The sequence below is a fragment of the Pleurodeles waltl genome, chromosome 1_1, assembly GCF_031143425.1.
Source record: "Pleurodeles waltl isolate 20211129_DDA chromosome 1_1, aPleWal1.hap1.20221129, whole genome shotgun sequence".
In the NCBI taxonomy this organism is placed as follows: domain Eukaryota; kingdom Metazoa; phylum Chordata; class Amphibia; order Caudata; family Salamandridae; genus Pleurodeles; species Pleurodeles waltl.
In genome coordinates, this window is record NC_090436.1 from 799,193,060 (window position 1) to 799,208,854 (window position 15,795).

The following is a 15,795-nucleotide window of genomic DNA, read 5'->3' on the forward strand; positions in this document are numbered from 1 at the left end:
AAAAATATTTGCCATTACACTCTATACAGTAGAAGCTTCACCTCTAACTATCATTGAAAAGTTGAATAAAATAGCCTCAGCTTGAAAATCCTTCTTTGTTTTGCGTTTGTCTACTCCAGTTAAGAGTTTAAGAATAGAACTGGGGATGATTGCTATGCATTACCGAGCTTATTTATAGGTGATGCATAATTTTTACTGCCTCTCCCCTGCTTCTTCACTTATGATAAAATAGATAGTTTGGAATGACATTTTGCAATAATTGTGATGAAAAATATTCCTTAAGCAAGCTGGTCTCTTTCTGTTTGAAGACATTGAAAACTTCAAAATCAGGAACCAAACTAATGCAATCCATTTGAAACTTTGGTTGGAAAAGATTTTGAAACAGAAATGTTTTGAAAAGTGCGTTTTGCACAAAGTATTAGAAAAGTGCATTTTAAGTGCACATTTGTGAAAATGGGAGACACTTAATTTTATCTTTAATCAAGTATGTTTTTTTAATGTATTTTATTTTGTTTATTATTTTGTCAGATTATGACAATGACAGCATGTTTACATATCCACATTACTTTTATACATGCTCTTTTGGACTCCAGCATGGATTATGGTTCAGCAGAGTTACCAGTTTCCTTTTTCATTTCAGTTAAACATACAAAAATAACTCACAAACAACATTCTCAAGTTTAATAGATCCCCAGTTTTCCTATACATCATTGTAAACATGGATACATTTCTTAACCTCAGCTCACTTTGGTATCCTTTTAGTGTAGGCGAGCACCCCTATTCCCCCTAGGGACATGCTATTGATTCTGACCTATGTTACACAACATCCCTTTCCATCTGCTATGAGGGGGTGGCTTTTGGTCAATGCCAATGCATTGCTGTTACCCTTTTGCCCAATACCAAGGACGAGGTCTTGAAATCTATTGCCTGCTTTTGTTTTGGTACAGGGATAAAGACCCAGTAAGCATAGCTCCATTTTGTTAAGAATAACCCTTTCCAGTGTTCTTTCCATATAAGCTGTAACCCCACCCAGAAATGGGTTATGGTGGGGTTATTCAAAACCAAATGCATCTACCCATTCATGTCTAGGACATGTCTTGTTTTCGGGCCCTGTGATGTGCTTTGTCTTTTGGAAACAATTAAATTGTTTATATTTAAATCTAGTGTTCTTAGCCCTTTTATAGGGATATTCTAATACATTTTCCTGTTCTTTGTCTCTCTTTGTAAGGAGAACCTGCAACACCTCATGTGTCTGACGTTTGGTCTCCCAGGTCTGTCATAGGGATTACATCCCTGTTTCAGATATCAAGAACTGAGTCTCCAGTAGCCCTTCTTCCTTAGCCAATGTAGACTGTCTCTTAATTTAGCCACGTAGCAATCACTCACATTAAGTATCTCAGCGTCTGTCCAGTCTCTCAATCTGCGGACTGCAAAGAAGCCTTCCCTGATAGTTAGGAGTCCAGTCAGCAGAAAGGTTGCTGTGGCTCGTGTATTGCCTCTATCTCTTCTAACTGTATCCCGTCAGGCCAACTAGCCATCCACTGCAGTTGTGCTGCCAGGTAGTATAACTCACAACCAGGGGATCCTAGGCCCCCTTTCTTGGTTGGGCTTTGCAGTATTTTTAGAGACACTCTCACCCTGCACCATCCCAAAATAATTACCTTAGTAATGTTAAACCATTTCAGAGAAACCCAGATTGGGAGATTAGCAAAATAATACAAGATGGTTGGTGATATCACTGTTTTGGGGAACATTATTCTGGCCAGTTTGAGTGTATGCATAAATCTATGTTCCCCTCAATGAACTCAGCGTACTGCCCAGATTCCTCGTTCTTATATTTTTTTCACTGTGGTTGACTCTTTGATAAAAGATCACCTAGGGCTTCCAGTTTACCCAATAGCGATTCATGATGGCTCATGCCTGTGTCTTGCTCAAGGACACTGGGAATGTACATTCTTATCCCAATTTGTTTAATTGCCTGACATCCTTCCGAGCTATTCCAGACCCCTTGTAACTAGATCTATGCCTGAGTAAGCATCCCTCAGGTACAAAACCATATAATCAGCATGTAGTGAGGTAGCTTGCTTCCCACCCCCCTACTCTCACGATATCAGGAAAAAGGTCCACAGCCAGTGAAAAAGAGCATAGGTGAGAGAGGACATCCTAGTCTAGCTCCTCCAAAAACTTGATGCATATTATTTATAAATCAGCCAGGGAGTACCCTTGCCAGATAATTAACTCATGAGAAAGTGATGCAAGTGTTCTCCCCTCTCCATATTCATGTGATGCTTAAAAGCTTGCAGAAATCCCAAATGGAATGTGTTGAACACTTTTTTCTAGATCCATTGAGAGCACTGTGGCTTCCAGCAATTGATTCTTTAGAGTGTCTTCCAGAATCATGAACAGTCTTCCAGTACAAAGATACATATTGTGTTTGGGGGTGAAACCATTATAGTCACTGTGGACCAAATTCCAGGAGATGGGGGTACAGGTGACCCATCAAGATTTTACCTAGAATTTTATAGGCTAAATTTAAAATGGATACTGGTCTACATGACGCCACATCCACTTGGTCCAAACAAAGTTTTGGGATTGGCCCTTTCTGATAGAGACTTGTAGCCACATATATCCTGCCTTTTGAATATCCCCCAGGTGTCAAACTGGATCCAGAAACGTTTGAGCAATATCTCTGCACACTAGTAGATAGGGGCTTGAAACCACGCACTAATTATGTTCCACGCTGGAAATGATGTGCCGAGCCCATATTGGCAAGACAGCTGCACACTGACGTGAGTTCCTTTCTTTCTACAACACCAGACACAGAGCCATTCTTGTAATTGAGACCCTCACCTTGATTAAAAACAAAATTGTTTTATAGTGTGCAAGGGACATGTCACCTCCCAAAATTACAGGTTTTAAGCACTGTAAGGACTGTCTCAAATGACTGTCTGACAGATCCTCACCACATTTGCCTGTGGTTCATTGGAGCGTCAACGAACCCGGAGGCCTTACGGGGCCACAAGTATGAACTCTACATTGCCAAGTACCGGAAGACTCTGCATTGAGACTCCAGAAGCTTCCAGAGTCTTTCCAGAGGTCGGTCTTCCCCCTCAATTCAATTCTGTAGGATGTAGCCCCTTCCCTGCCACTCACATTCACATGAAAAGACACAAGGGCAGCACCATACATCTCTATCTCGCTCCCAAAGTCGTTTGACTTTGGAGCCTATCCCAAAATTTATTGCAGCACAACCTGAGTTTCTTGGGCCATCTAGCACTCTTAAGTAGATCGAAGAGTTCTGCAAGGCCATGCTCTGAATCGTAGGCTCCTTGCTGACTCCTGGCTTGCCTGCAGCCCCACGGAGCCTGAGTTTCTCCACCTGTGTTACAGCCTGCAGGTTTGCCGTCGGCGCCATGTGGACCCTCCAAGCCCATAACGGGGCTGCATCTAGCTCCAGCCTCAACTCCACCTCCGTAGCCATGGCTTATGCCACTTCCTGTCACATCATGCAGGCTCTGGAAAACAAGGCTCCACTTGTCCTCTGAAGTTGAGTCTGTACCGGTTTTCCTGACCGCATTTGAGGCTCCTTTTCCTCCTCCTGATCTGCCTCTATAGCGACAACAGCACACTGCACAGTTTCTGATTAGGATACAGGTGATGACATTGGCCAACCTTAACATGAGAGGAATCGTATGACCACGTGCAAGAGACTGTTGCCCTTGATACCTTCACTGAGTGTGGACCCTTCTCACCCACTGGCCCTGCCACTGAGGAGACTGCTGCCTATGACATGGTTATGCGTAGGGTAGCCAAAGTTCTTGACCTCCAGCTCCTCAGCTTGGTACCTTCTCAGAGTGTGGACCTTTCTCATCCACTGGCCCTGGCACTGAAGACAGTGCTGCCTTTGCCATAGTTATGTGTAGGGCAGGCAAAATTCTTGACCTTAAGCTCCTCAACTTGTAGGTCAAGAACAATGTACTTACAGAGGTTCTTCAGCCAGGGCACATATCTACTGAGCCTCTCTTATTTAACAAGGCCCTTACAGACACCTTGTTGAGGGCATAGGCCAACCCTTGCTCTGACCCCTCCCCTTCCTGCTACCCAAACACCCCCCCACCTCTAGTCAGGTTGCATTTGTGCCACCGCCCTGCCTTCAGCGACCCTGAATGTTTATCTAAGCATCTCTCACCTGAAAGCTTAGTAGTGCAGGCACCTGCAAGCAAAACCACTCCCAACACCCTTCCGACTTCTTGCCCTTTACAGAGTAGAAATTGGTGAAGACTTTAGGGAAGAGAGTTTTTTCATCCGCCATCGTGGTGCTCAGGTTAGTGAATGCCAGCAACCTGCCTGGGTGCTATTCTCATGCCTTTTGGGACTCGGTTGCTCACATTGTCCCAGGTGTCCCTGATGCTCTCCTCCAGGTACTCGGCTAGGTCATACAGGACAGGCGTGTCGTGGCCAAGTTTACAATTTGTTGTGGCTTCATCACCACCAAATTCATCAGGTGGAGTATTAGCACCAATGCCGCCATTCGCTGCAGTGCTTAGCTGCAGTCCACTGGTTTTTCAGGTGATCTCCTGTCATCCCTCAAGGACATGCCATTTGACAGTACTCCGCTGTTTAGGGACAAGGCAGACTCCACCATTGAGCAGTTCAAGGAGATGAACAGGGCTATAGCACACTCCTTGAGCATATTTGCCTCATCTTGGCAGCCGCACCAGCTCTACTGTTCCTTTCATGGCTTTGACAGAAGTACCCAATACTGTCAGCCGGTTCAGCCTCAGCATGTGCCTAGCTGTTTTGCAGTTGTAGTCGTGGGGCCTACTGGCCCTGCAGTCAAATTCTACTGGCCTCCCAATCCACTTTCACCCCTGAATCTCCACCTGCCAAACCCCTTTAATGGGCCCTTAGGGGAGCACAGCAACCTGTTTGGAGGCAGGATCCAATGCTTTTTGCCTGGTTAGCAGGCCATAACATCCAACAGGTGGGTCCTGCAAATTATTCTGGAAGGCCTCGCCCTGCCCTCCCTTTCTGCACTGCTGCACCTTCCACCATCCCCTGCACTGTGGGCCGTCTTTATATTTTGCGGCAGGAAGTGCTATTCTTTTTGTCCAAAGTTATTTTTGAGAGGGTACCCACACCAGAAGTAGGATATGGTTGCTATTCCCACTACTTTCTGGTGCCCAAGAAGGTCAGAGGCTTTCGATCAACCTTAGACCTTTGCCCATATACCTGTCCTGCAGGCCCATCAGCACTACCTGAAGTTCTGGGTGGGACAGGAGAATTTTCAGTTCACTGTGTTCCCCTTTGGTCTCACCAATGCCTCTTGTGTGTTCAAGTAAAGTAATGGTGATTGTGGCAGCACACCTTCACAGGTCAGGGGCGCCATTTTTCCCCTACCGTGATGACTGGCTGCTGAAGGTGAGCTCACCCTAGGCAATTGTTGACCACTTCAGCAAACCTCCTGTATTCTTTGAGTTTTACTACAAGTGTCAGCACACCTGACTCCTTCTTCAATGTTTTCCTTCATTGGAGCTGTTCTGGACACTTCTTCAGCAGTGGTCCTGTGTGCTACTAGTGGGCACAGTGTTACTCTGCATTGGCTCCATACTGCCATGGAAGTGACAGAGCAGGGCTGCATATAAGAGCCACCCCTCCACACTGATGTAAGACTCCTTCTTTCTGCACCTCTGGACGTGGATCTGGAGCTCCACTCCCAATCTTGTGGGTTTTCCGATGACTCCTAAAACGTATTGGCAGTTTTCATTTCAGTGAACTTGGGAATGATGTCCCTACCTAAAACGACAGGTTCCAAGCTATGCCGCCACTCCAGAAAAGAGATGTCAGTCAGGGACCTGCCTGAGATGTGTTTATTGTGTCTGAACTTGGACCCTGACTTGAAGTTGTGCAATAAATGTGCCCTCATGCACCTAATTGTGATCCTGAACCAGGAATCATAGCTGTATCTCAATGAACACTTGTGGCATTCGTGAACATACCAAGGCTCTTCCTGTGATTGTTTCAAATTCATGCTCAAAGTCTTATGGTAAGTCGAAATTGAAGTCCAAGCGCAAATATAAAAAATCAAATCAGGCTTCAACCCCATCTCTGCTCTCTAAACTTAAAGAGAAAGCGCAAGGGCATCATCATGTCAGTCGTACACACTCTCTAGGTCTTTTATCGAAGAGACAATTCTCAATTGATCCCGTGCACCCTGACCTTCTAGAGCCATTGGCAACACTGCAGCAGATTGAAGTATTCAAGGAGGCCATGCTACAAATTTTCATGCGATTCTGGCTCTCTATGGTGTGCCTTTGGGCCCAAATAACGGAGGAGCCCCAGTTGGAGTACTGCTGTTTCATCCATCCTCTGCGTCTGACACCTTGGGACCTGTTACTGGCTCCTACCAATGCCAGTACAGACGTCCAATCAGGCTTCAACACTCATGTCTGTCCCTTCTATGTTGATGTGGACTCCAATGCAACCGGCACCAGAAAAGGATCTGATTCAGAGGAAGGACCGATGAGGCATTGGATTTACAACTGCCTTCAGTTGAAACAAAAATGAAAGTCCTGACCAGGATTTTACATCCTGAGCTAGATACTTCTAAGCCCTTGCTCCCTTTTGACAAAGCACTCTTGAATACCTCCATGGTCACTTAGTCTGAGTCCTCTTCCTGCCCACCTATGAGTAGGCAGGTAGCCAGGTATCACAGACCTGCTTGTGCTGACCTTTATTTTCTTACCAAACATCAGAGAGCCTTGTGGTACAGGTTCCAACCAGTAAACTAAATCCCTACTTATTTCCAGCCATTTCTTTGGGTAGAGAATTCAAGAGGATTAAGGCTTTTGACAAGCCTATGTTTTCCTCAGCCAGTCGCGTACTGAGGTCAGTAAATGCTGTTTTATTTACTAAGATGCTATACTCAAGACCTCTGGGACATGGCCAGCGAGATCTTGTGGGCAGTCACGAAAGACCTTAGGGCCTCTTAGCCCTTGAGATTCGTCTTTGACAGGATGTGACTAAATGTTATCCGTACAGGTCTGGATATAGGAGACTGTCTGGTAATGTCAGTTGGAATTAGTGCTATACTTTTCCGGTGATGTTCGGGCCTCCTTCATGGATATGCCCTTTGATGGGTTACACCTTTTTGGTGAGACTTTATTTGTGTGCTTTAAGGAAAGCAGATTTGCAGCCCTTTCCTCGAGTCTGCTGACCCGATGCCAAATCAATTTTAGGGGCTATTCCAGACAGCTGTCATATAGGGAGAGATAGTCTTTACTCCCAGTACCGCAGTAACCCCAGTCCTTTAGAGGCAGTGGATATGGGGACTGGTAAACCGCGCGTGGGCCAGCAGGGGCATAAGCCCTGTTCCTGTTCCTGTTCCTGTTCCTGTTCCTGTTCCTGTTCCTGTTCCTGTTCCTGTTCCTGTTCCTGTTCCTGTTCCTGTTCCTGTTCCTGTTCCTGTTCCTGTTCCTGTTCCTGTTCCTGTTCCTGTTCCTGTTCCTGTTCCTGTTCCTGTTCCTGTTCCTGTTCCTGTTCCTGTTCCTGTTCCTGTTCCTGTTCCACCAGACCTCTTAAGTTTGCCCTTAGTGATTCTACTTGTGGGGAGAAGAAACCATCATTTCCTCCTAGTGTGAGAATCCATCATGTCCAACAGATGGGTCTTACAAATTGTTCATCATTGGTAGGCCCTGCCTTTTTTTTTTCCTACCAAATATTCCCTCCTCAGCAGGGTAAATTTCACACTGGGTACTTGTCCATTCTACTGTAGGAGGTGTTGTTCTCCACGTATGCTATCAAAGCGTACCAGTCTGATAGATGAGAGGGTTGTTACCGTTGTTGGTTCCTTGTTTTGAAAATGGAAGGGGGAGAAGGGAGCTCAGGACCATTTTGGTCTTTAAGGTCTTTGAATCACGTTCTGCGGAAGGCGGAAGTGCAAATTGAAAATGCTCATGCTGACCTAGATCCTCTTTTCCCTGGGCCGAGGCAACTGTATGGTTTCTTTGGACCTTCCCTGTGCTTATTTTCAGTACCCGTCCTGCGGTCCCATAGACATTACCAGCAGTTCAGGATAGGCCAGGAGCATTTTCAGTTGTACTTCCCATTGGCCTCGCCACAACTCCTCGGGTGTTCACAAAAGTGGTAGCAGTAGTCACTGCCAACTCCGGTGGTGTGGAATACGAGTCTCATACCTCAACTAATAACTGTTGAAAGTGGGCTTGCCCCAGTCAGTTGTGGACCACCTCCAGATGATGGCGAACCTCCTGACATCTTTGGGGTTGACTATGAACAAGCCTCACCAGACTCCTTCGCATAGGCTTCCATTCATTGGAGCGATTCTGTACACAGTTCAGTTACGGGTCTTCTCTCTGATATAACATGTGCAGGATATTGGGGCTATGATCCCTATGTTTCAGCCTTGGTCCTGGATCATGGTGAGAGCAGCTCTAAGGCTTCTTGGCTCAAAGCCTCCTGCATCCTCCTTGTCAACTATACCTGGTGGCTCATGTGAGTACTGCACTGGAATCTAAAGTTCAGTGGCCCTCATCCAGCAGATCTGACAGATGTCACCAAGATCTTGCAGGAGATGCCTCATGATCTGTATTGTTGACCGCTCAAGCACAATTTGTATTTAAGCTGGGTATAGGCAAGTAGAAGGCAGAGAGGAAATCTTCAACTTCCCAGGAGACTAGATCAAGGAAGCAGCTGGAAACACACTTCATGATGGCCCTATTTGGCATCTCCAGCCACCCCAGCCTTATCAGCTTACTAGGACACCATAGCTACCATGCAGAGATAGAGGATCACCTTATTCACAACGAACCACACTTCTCCTGTTCATCGAAGGTATGCAGGTAAGAGGCCAACTTGGAAACTTGCACTGGCTCTTTTGTTGGCAAGGAAGCTTAGCTAGAGGCTAAAAAGGAGTGGTTTTAGATTAGAGAGACTCCCATCCTTTCACGCTATAGAATTCTAAATTCAGAACCACTGTTACAATGTTGAAAATAGAAAAGGCTAGAATGTACCTGCATGCATACAAGATGTTTTTTTCAGCGCTGGGAAAGGTGTAAATCGCTTCCTATTAAATGCTGGAAAATTAGAGTAGTCGTGCTGGTGGCTTTGTCTGCCCTGCCACCTTACTTGCAGATTCAGGAGTTGTGGAAAAAATACTTACATTGACCATGCACTCACCATGTCTCTAAAGAATAACCGCAGGAGCCCAAAAGCATAGCATCTACATATCTGGAAACCCATTATCTGGATATAGAGTGGTGGCCTCTCCAGGGTGTTAAGGCTCCGTCCTCCCTATTTGGACTTGAAGTCTAAATGTTTCATAACGAGGGACAGATAACACACAAACCAGTGTTCACTTGAAAGACAAATTAATGCAACATTTGTGACCAGGATCTGCATCTCTGGCACAATGTTGATTAGCCCCTGTACACTTAAACCATCCTACTTTCCTATGTATGTATTTCTCTTCAATCTGGACAAAAGATTAAAAGGCAAAACATGCAAATTCCTGGGGACCTTAATTACACTGCTGCTAGGGCAATAAGCACCTATGTTTCCATGTGCAGAACAAAGATGAGTTCCTTGTTAGAAACCATATATTTGATCCTGATGGATGAGTAGGTGCACCAGTACAAGACTGCTGTGGCCACTGCCAAATTGTGGAGAGCCATCCATTTCCTACTGGCAGTACCCATACCAAAGAACTGGGCAAAGCTTTCCAGTCTTTCAAGTCTAGGGCCTTATTTTACCCCCAAAACTCCAGCCAGCACCTCCTCTTCCTTTGTTTCCAGTTCACAGTACAAGTAGGCAGGGTTTTGCTAGGAACATGAAACCCACTCATCAGGCCACAACCTTAGGAGTGGGCCACAGACCCAGAGACTGCTCTCAGGTAGTACTGTCTGCAAACAAGTAAAACTGTGTCACTCTCTTGTTGCGGTGGAGGGAGGGGGGCTTCTAAGATTTTTGTCCACTACTACCATTTAACCTAAATCACCTAAATGTTCTGGGTCTTCTCTATTTCTGATAACCACAATTTTTCTGATGATAATGCTGTAGATTAACCTCAGTGGCCAGCAGGATCTCTTCTGACTCTAATTCTGAATCGGAGTACACTCTCATGGCCCGGTAGCAATTCAGATTCAAATGTGTGCTCTGTGGAACTGCAGAACTCATACATTCTTGTTCCCAGTGACATGCCTAAAGTCTGTTTCTCAGGTTTGCTCCAGGAGAACCAACATTACCACACAAATTAACAAAACCAACATTAGCACACATAAGTGGTACAGAACAAGGTCTCTTACTCTGAATTTAGACCTACACGTCTTTTAGAAAATGCTGGCTTTTGGTAGTTGCCTTCCTGCAGTACAGTGGTCTCTTTTATCCACGTGGTCACCAACTGTCTAGTAAGTCCATCTTCAAGAATCCTACCTTTGAACAACCCCGACCATATGATCTTAGAATGAATTACCCACATAACCTGGCACCATCCAAGAGGAAACAGTTCTCAGGGGACTCTGGCTGCACAACTGTCGAGGAGATTCTCACCCAAACCTATGCACAGAAGAGTGACTTCCTGAAAGGACTGATGGTCCCAGCATCCCGTGGGGTGGCAGGTATGCAGTATAGATCACTCAAGCCTGTCTATACGGGTTCTCTACAACTTCATCTGGTGTAACACTTTATTTCTTCTGTGAGATGGTGCAGCTAAACTCCAACCAATATTTGTAATGTCCCTTGAACCTTCCTTGGCTGCACATCAAATGTGCCACAGGTTAGTCCAAGTATGGCCTGTCAATAAGTACGCTGTGATACAAACACAATATATTCAGATAAATATTCTGCAGCTAAGCAAATGGGCTCCTTTGTGCACATGCTTTCCTTCCTGTCTTTGGTTCCAAGATGGATAGTGTTAACACTATTAGTGCTTTTCTACTTCTAAATACAAGCAGAAGCCAGTTATGCACACCGCTGTCACCTGGCAGTGGAATTAAGGAAAATAAACCTCTCCCAACACGTGTTTCTCCTGGTCTCACACATCACAGGTAATCTAAATCACCGTGGACAGGAGGAGTAGGCATAGCTACTTGCCACTAGAATGGGATCTGCATTACAGTCCAAGGTACCTTGTTTAGGTTCTGGGGACAGCAGACAGTGTGACGCCTTTACAGTGGATCTAAAATGTAATGATTTAACATCTTGAATTTTTGTACAGAATCCATAAATAATGGGCTCACACTACACTGTTTGGAGAACTTACCTTCTTTAAGACTTTGATACCAAGAGGCTATCAAAAAATGGAAAACAGCCCTTCACAAGGAGGTTGCCTCACATGTACTAGGGTAAGATTTGCTAGCGATGGATATTAGAGTTCTGAGCCAATCCTTACAAACACTTAGATTGACTGCCTAATTCCCAGGGAGGTAGTCTTGCTCTCCCCAGCCTTTTGTCAGTTTAGAGCATGTGGTAGTTTCCAAAAAATCCAGCATAAGTTCTCAGGGCAAGTACGAATGTCTGAAATTCTCCTACTGGACCTTCTCCAGAGGCAGCAATCCTCTCACTTGCTCTGCAAAAAGTGTTGTGTCCCTTTACCAAGATCCAGGAAGAACTATGTGTTCTTTGTCACTGTCGTCCATCAGTCTGACTAGCGTTTTGGTGTTCCCCCTAAGAAAAATCAGCTGTGAAATGGAATGCCATCATTGTCTTACCCCTTCTCTTGCAGTCAGTGGGATTCTTGTGGCATACATTTGCATTCATGGAACCCAGTTTCCCTCATTGTCCCAACCTCAGCTGGAGGCAAGTCTCATATGATTGTGAACCTGCACCATTAACCATTGAGACATGAAAATGCTTGGATACACATTTTTTCCCCTAGAGATGCTGACTGATGTTAAACTAAATGAAAATATTGTCCTCCTGTCATCTTTCCATTCCCACACTGTTTCTCAGTTCTGAGTGGTTGCATTACATTGATGCAAGTGGCGTACATTTTAAAGGAAAGCAGTTATGTCACATATGGTAGTACAAATAAAGAGAAATATATTGTTTCTTGAATTTAGCATTGTTACTCTCTAGGACGATCTCTTTAACTGAATGTCTTAGCTCAGTGGTTCCCAACCTTTTGACTTCTGTGGACCCCCACTTTATCATTACTGGAACCCAGGGACCCCCGTGGAATCATTTTTGGAATCCGGGGACCCCCCACTGAGTCATTACTGTTAGCTGAGGACCTAATCTGTTAATATTTCATTTTCCAAGCAGTCACGGACCCCCTGAGGAGGCTTCGCGGACCCCAATAGGTCCCCGGACCACAGATTGGGAACTACTGTCTTAGCTTATTCTGTGAGATCCACCAGCATCCATAGGATTCTCCAAGCACATCCCTCTCAGGTTTGCAGGACAGCAATGTAAGCCAGCCCACAGACATGTTCACAAACAATATGCCTGTGAGGCGCCTTTCTGGGGATAGTTTATTGTGTGATCAATATACCTAGTGAGCCAACTTACTAAATTCTCTACCACTCTGTACTGCTGTTCCTACTCCCTTTCTTTTTCTTTTGCTTCAAGACTGAGAATAGGAGAAATTGGGGATGTAGAAATAGCTGCGCGAAGCAGCTCCTCCTCCCGCCATTAGCTGGCATGGTACTCACTTACAAGATGTAGGAGGAACCTCAAAATAGGAGTTAACAGGTTGTGGTTCCCATGCAAAGATATCACATCTCTGGGTTTAAAGATTCCTAAACATATTTGAGTTCTCGATGTTTGTTATATGCAAACCTTTATAAATGTTAATATCTTAACTAAAATGAATCGTCTAAACCTACAGAGGGTTATGCCAGTAGTGTGTCATTTTATTTAAGGATGAAGCAGGCTAGAAAAGGCCTGTGTTTGTTGGTTCAAGTGTTATGCTTACATTTTGGTACAAAACAAGTACTGTTGAGGAAAAGCTGTTACTATGCTCTATGCACACTGATGCCATTGGCTTTTGGTTTCAGAGTTTCTTGCTAGCTGTAACTGAAGTGATTCTTTGTGTGGGTGAGTGCAATGGGATGTTGGTGCTCACACCAGAAGATGCTTATGATAATTTTACCTGTTTGGCTTGCACATTTGGTTGTACTTAATTGGAGTGGAAAAGGGGACTCACCTTTTTATACTTTTTGGGGTTGTATCTTTGTCCAGCAAAAAACCACTCTGAATGGATATATTTTATGCAGTGAACTTCTGTAGAGAAACCAAAATTGAAGCAGTTTTCTGCTTCCAGTTTCAGAAAGATAGACAAGCTAATAAACAAAACACAGCAGGCTTGTTTTCAATATGAGTTAGTCGATCTCCACAAAATCTGTATCAAGATCTCATGCTAAAAAACACATTGCACTTACTTTGGTAAAAAGAAACACATTATAGAACACACTTCTGATCATTTAAAAAAATAAAAATATATCTTCACACTTCCTTATGCAGTTCTTTATAACTTTTGATGTTAATCAGTAGTCTGCATCCTTCCTTCTTCAAAGACAGAATGGAAATTACTTCCTTGCATGCCAATCTTGAAAAGAGCTTCCGGTAATTAATACTTTCAATTTTATATAAAGTGCAGTGTCCATTATTTTTCCCTGGCAGTCTGTCTGTGATTTGATGGTTCCCTTCTTTGGGCTTCTTCACAAGTCCTTCTTGATGTTGTTTATTCATATTAATAATATTGGTTTATTCATATAAAAACAAGTTGTAGTTTATCCCGAAGCACTAAGGGCCAGATGTTCAACCTTTTATTTTGTGACTTGCAATTTGTGATCCATTTGCAAGTTGTAAAACAAAATGTATAGCATTGTTAAGTACACTGTTTGCGATTCCCAATAGGGTCGCAAATGACCAGCCTCATCACTATTCATGGGGTGTGTTGCAATTAGCGACCCCATCGGACCCCATCGGAAATGTCTGCACTACAGGGATGCTGGGGGACAGCAGACCTCCATGTCTGTGACTGCTTTTTAAATAAAGCAGTTTTTTTTTTAATGCAGCTTGTTTTCCTCAAAAGGAAAACGGGATGCATTTCAAAAAGAAAAATTAAAAGTTTTCTTTTCATTTTTTCGCTACCAATCACGAAGTGGAAGGGGTCCTTCCCGTTTAAGAATGGGTTAACACCAATTTGAATTTGGTGTTAACTGCACTGTTCACATTCTGTGCATTCGCAGTTGCAAAACAATCATACATACCATTCAGATTCGGTATTTGGAAGGGACACCTGAACACTCCCCTTCCTAATACTGAATGCCAAAACACAAATTGCGATTCGGTTACAAGTTACTGAATCGCAATTTGGGTTTTGTACATCCACAAAAACATTTTTTGTAGTCGCAAATGGGCCGATTCTACAAATTGACCCGTTTGTGACTAGAGTACATGTGGCCCTAATTTCTGGAAAATTAGTGCAAATGCTAGGTTTTGGGGTGAAGCAATCATTGTTTTTAACTGGTATTTGTATTTTCCCCACAGATTGAAGGATTTTCACTCAGAAAAATTGCCAAATTTAAACTTGTAGATGTTGAAAATGATGAGGTGATATGGGAATACAGTCCAGCTGCTATTGATGACACACATCCCAGAGAGGAAGATTCTTCCAAAATGTGCAAGGTGTGTATTTTGTAACTTTACTATACATGAATTAAAAAAAGCATTGAAGCCTAGACCAGAGCGTGCTAAGTCCTTTGGTTTCAGAGGATATGTAGGATTTTCCCTTGAATTTCTGCTCCTGAAAATGTTATTTTATTATCTTCGTATTCAGATTAAAGCTTTTGGTGTGTGTTCTTTTATTTTACATTGCACTTTTAAACTGTTGCACACGGTGGGTTAAGTGTTGTACAGTGTTTATTGAAGAAGTGAGTGATTAACTGAAACAAAGATAAGAAACAATCCACGTAATAAGATTAGACTTAAAAAAAACTATACAAGAAAAGGTACCAGACCCTAAGATGCAGAGGTTTTCTTAGACTTTACAATGTATGATGATTCTAGTGTATTTTTTATGCTTAGTTGTTTTGTATGAGATGTCTGCAACTTCTAATTTCCATAGCACCACTGTGGTGTTCCAATATGATTGTTGCAATCTCCAACCAGAAAAACTTGACTTCTGTCTTCCCATTGAATTTTCTTGTTGTCTGGGAAACAAAATTGTTCCAATAATAGCTCTTTCATTGTTTGGGTGCTTGCTTTCCCCCAGCAGCATTACGGTTTACTCCAGTATTGGAACTTTCAAAGATTCACATGCTTGAATCATTCCCCGTCGTCGAGATGGGAGTCCCGGTACAAATTTCACAAGTAATGTTAAAACATATTGAAGAGAAAAAGGCCCTAGGCCTCTTCAATTTCATAGTCTATCAGAGTCATTTTGTGAAAAGGACCAAACCTGATCCTCCACCAATCAGGCGACAGCACCCTTCAGAACCTCCTGAGAGAAGCTCTAGCACCTCAGATTTTCTACTGCACGTCGTGCTAGGGAGTCTCCTCAGAGCTCTGCTCTGTCTTCACACCTCTATTCAGCTATTTTCTCTCAGAGAAACTCATTTATTTGGATTTGTCAGCTATTTTCAACTATGTCTGACAAGGAAAAGAAGAGTCTCTTCAGAGACTGCAAGACTTGTGGGAAGAAAAGACTTCATTCTGAAGACCCTCATTAAGACTGCATTTACTGCCTGTACCCAGATCATTCAGCCAAAGACTGTAAGATTTGCCGTACTTTTTCTTCTAAGACATTAAAAGATAGAGAAGGCAGATTATTAATAT

The 15,795-nt window shown here is 43.7% G+C and overlaps 1 protein-coding gene across 2 annotated transcripts in view; it reads left to right on the forward strand.

Moving 5' to 3' along the window:
* TUT7 (terminal uridylyl transferase 7) overlaps positions 1-15,795 on the forward strand; it is a 1,097,449-nt gene that overhangs the window by 326,232 nt on the left and 755,422 nt on the right. For both annotated transcript variants that reach the window (XM_069228237.1, XM_069228248.1), the window contains exon 10: positions 14,509-14,646. In XM_069228237.1, the coding sequence (XP_069084338.1) occupies positions 14,509-14,646 (138 nt within the window). The remainder of the gene's footprint in view (positions 1-14,508; positions 14,647-15,795) is intronic.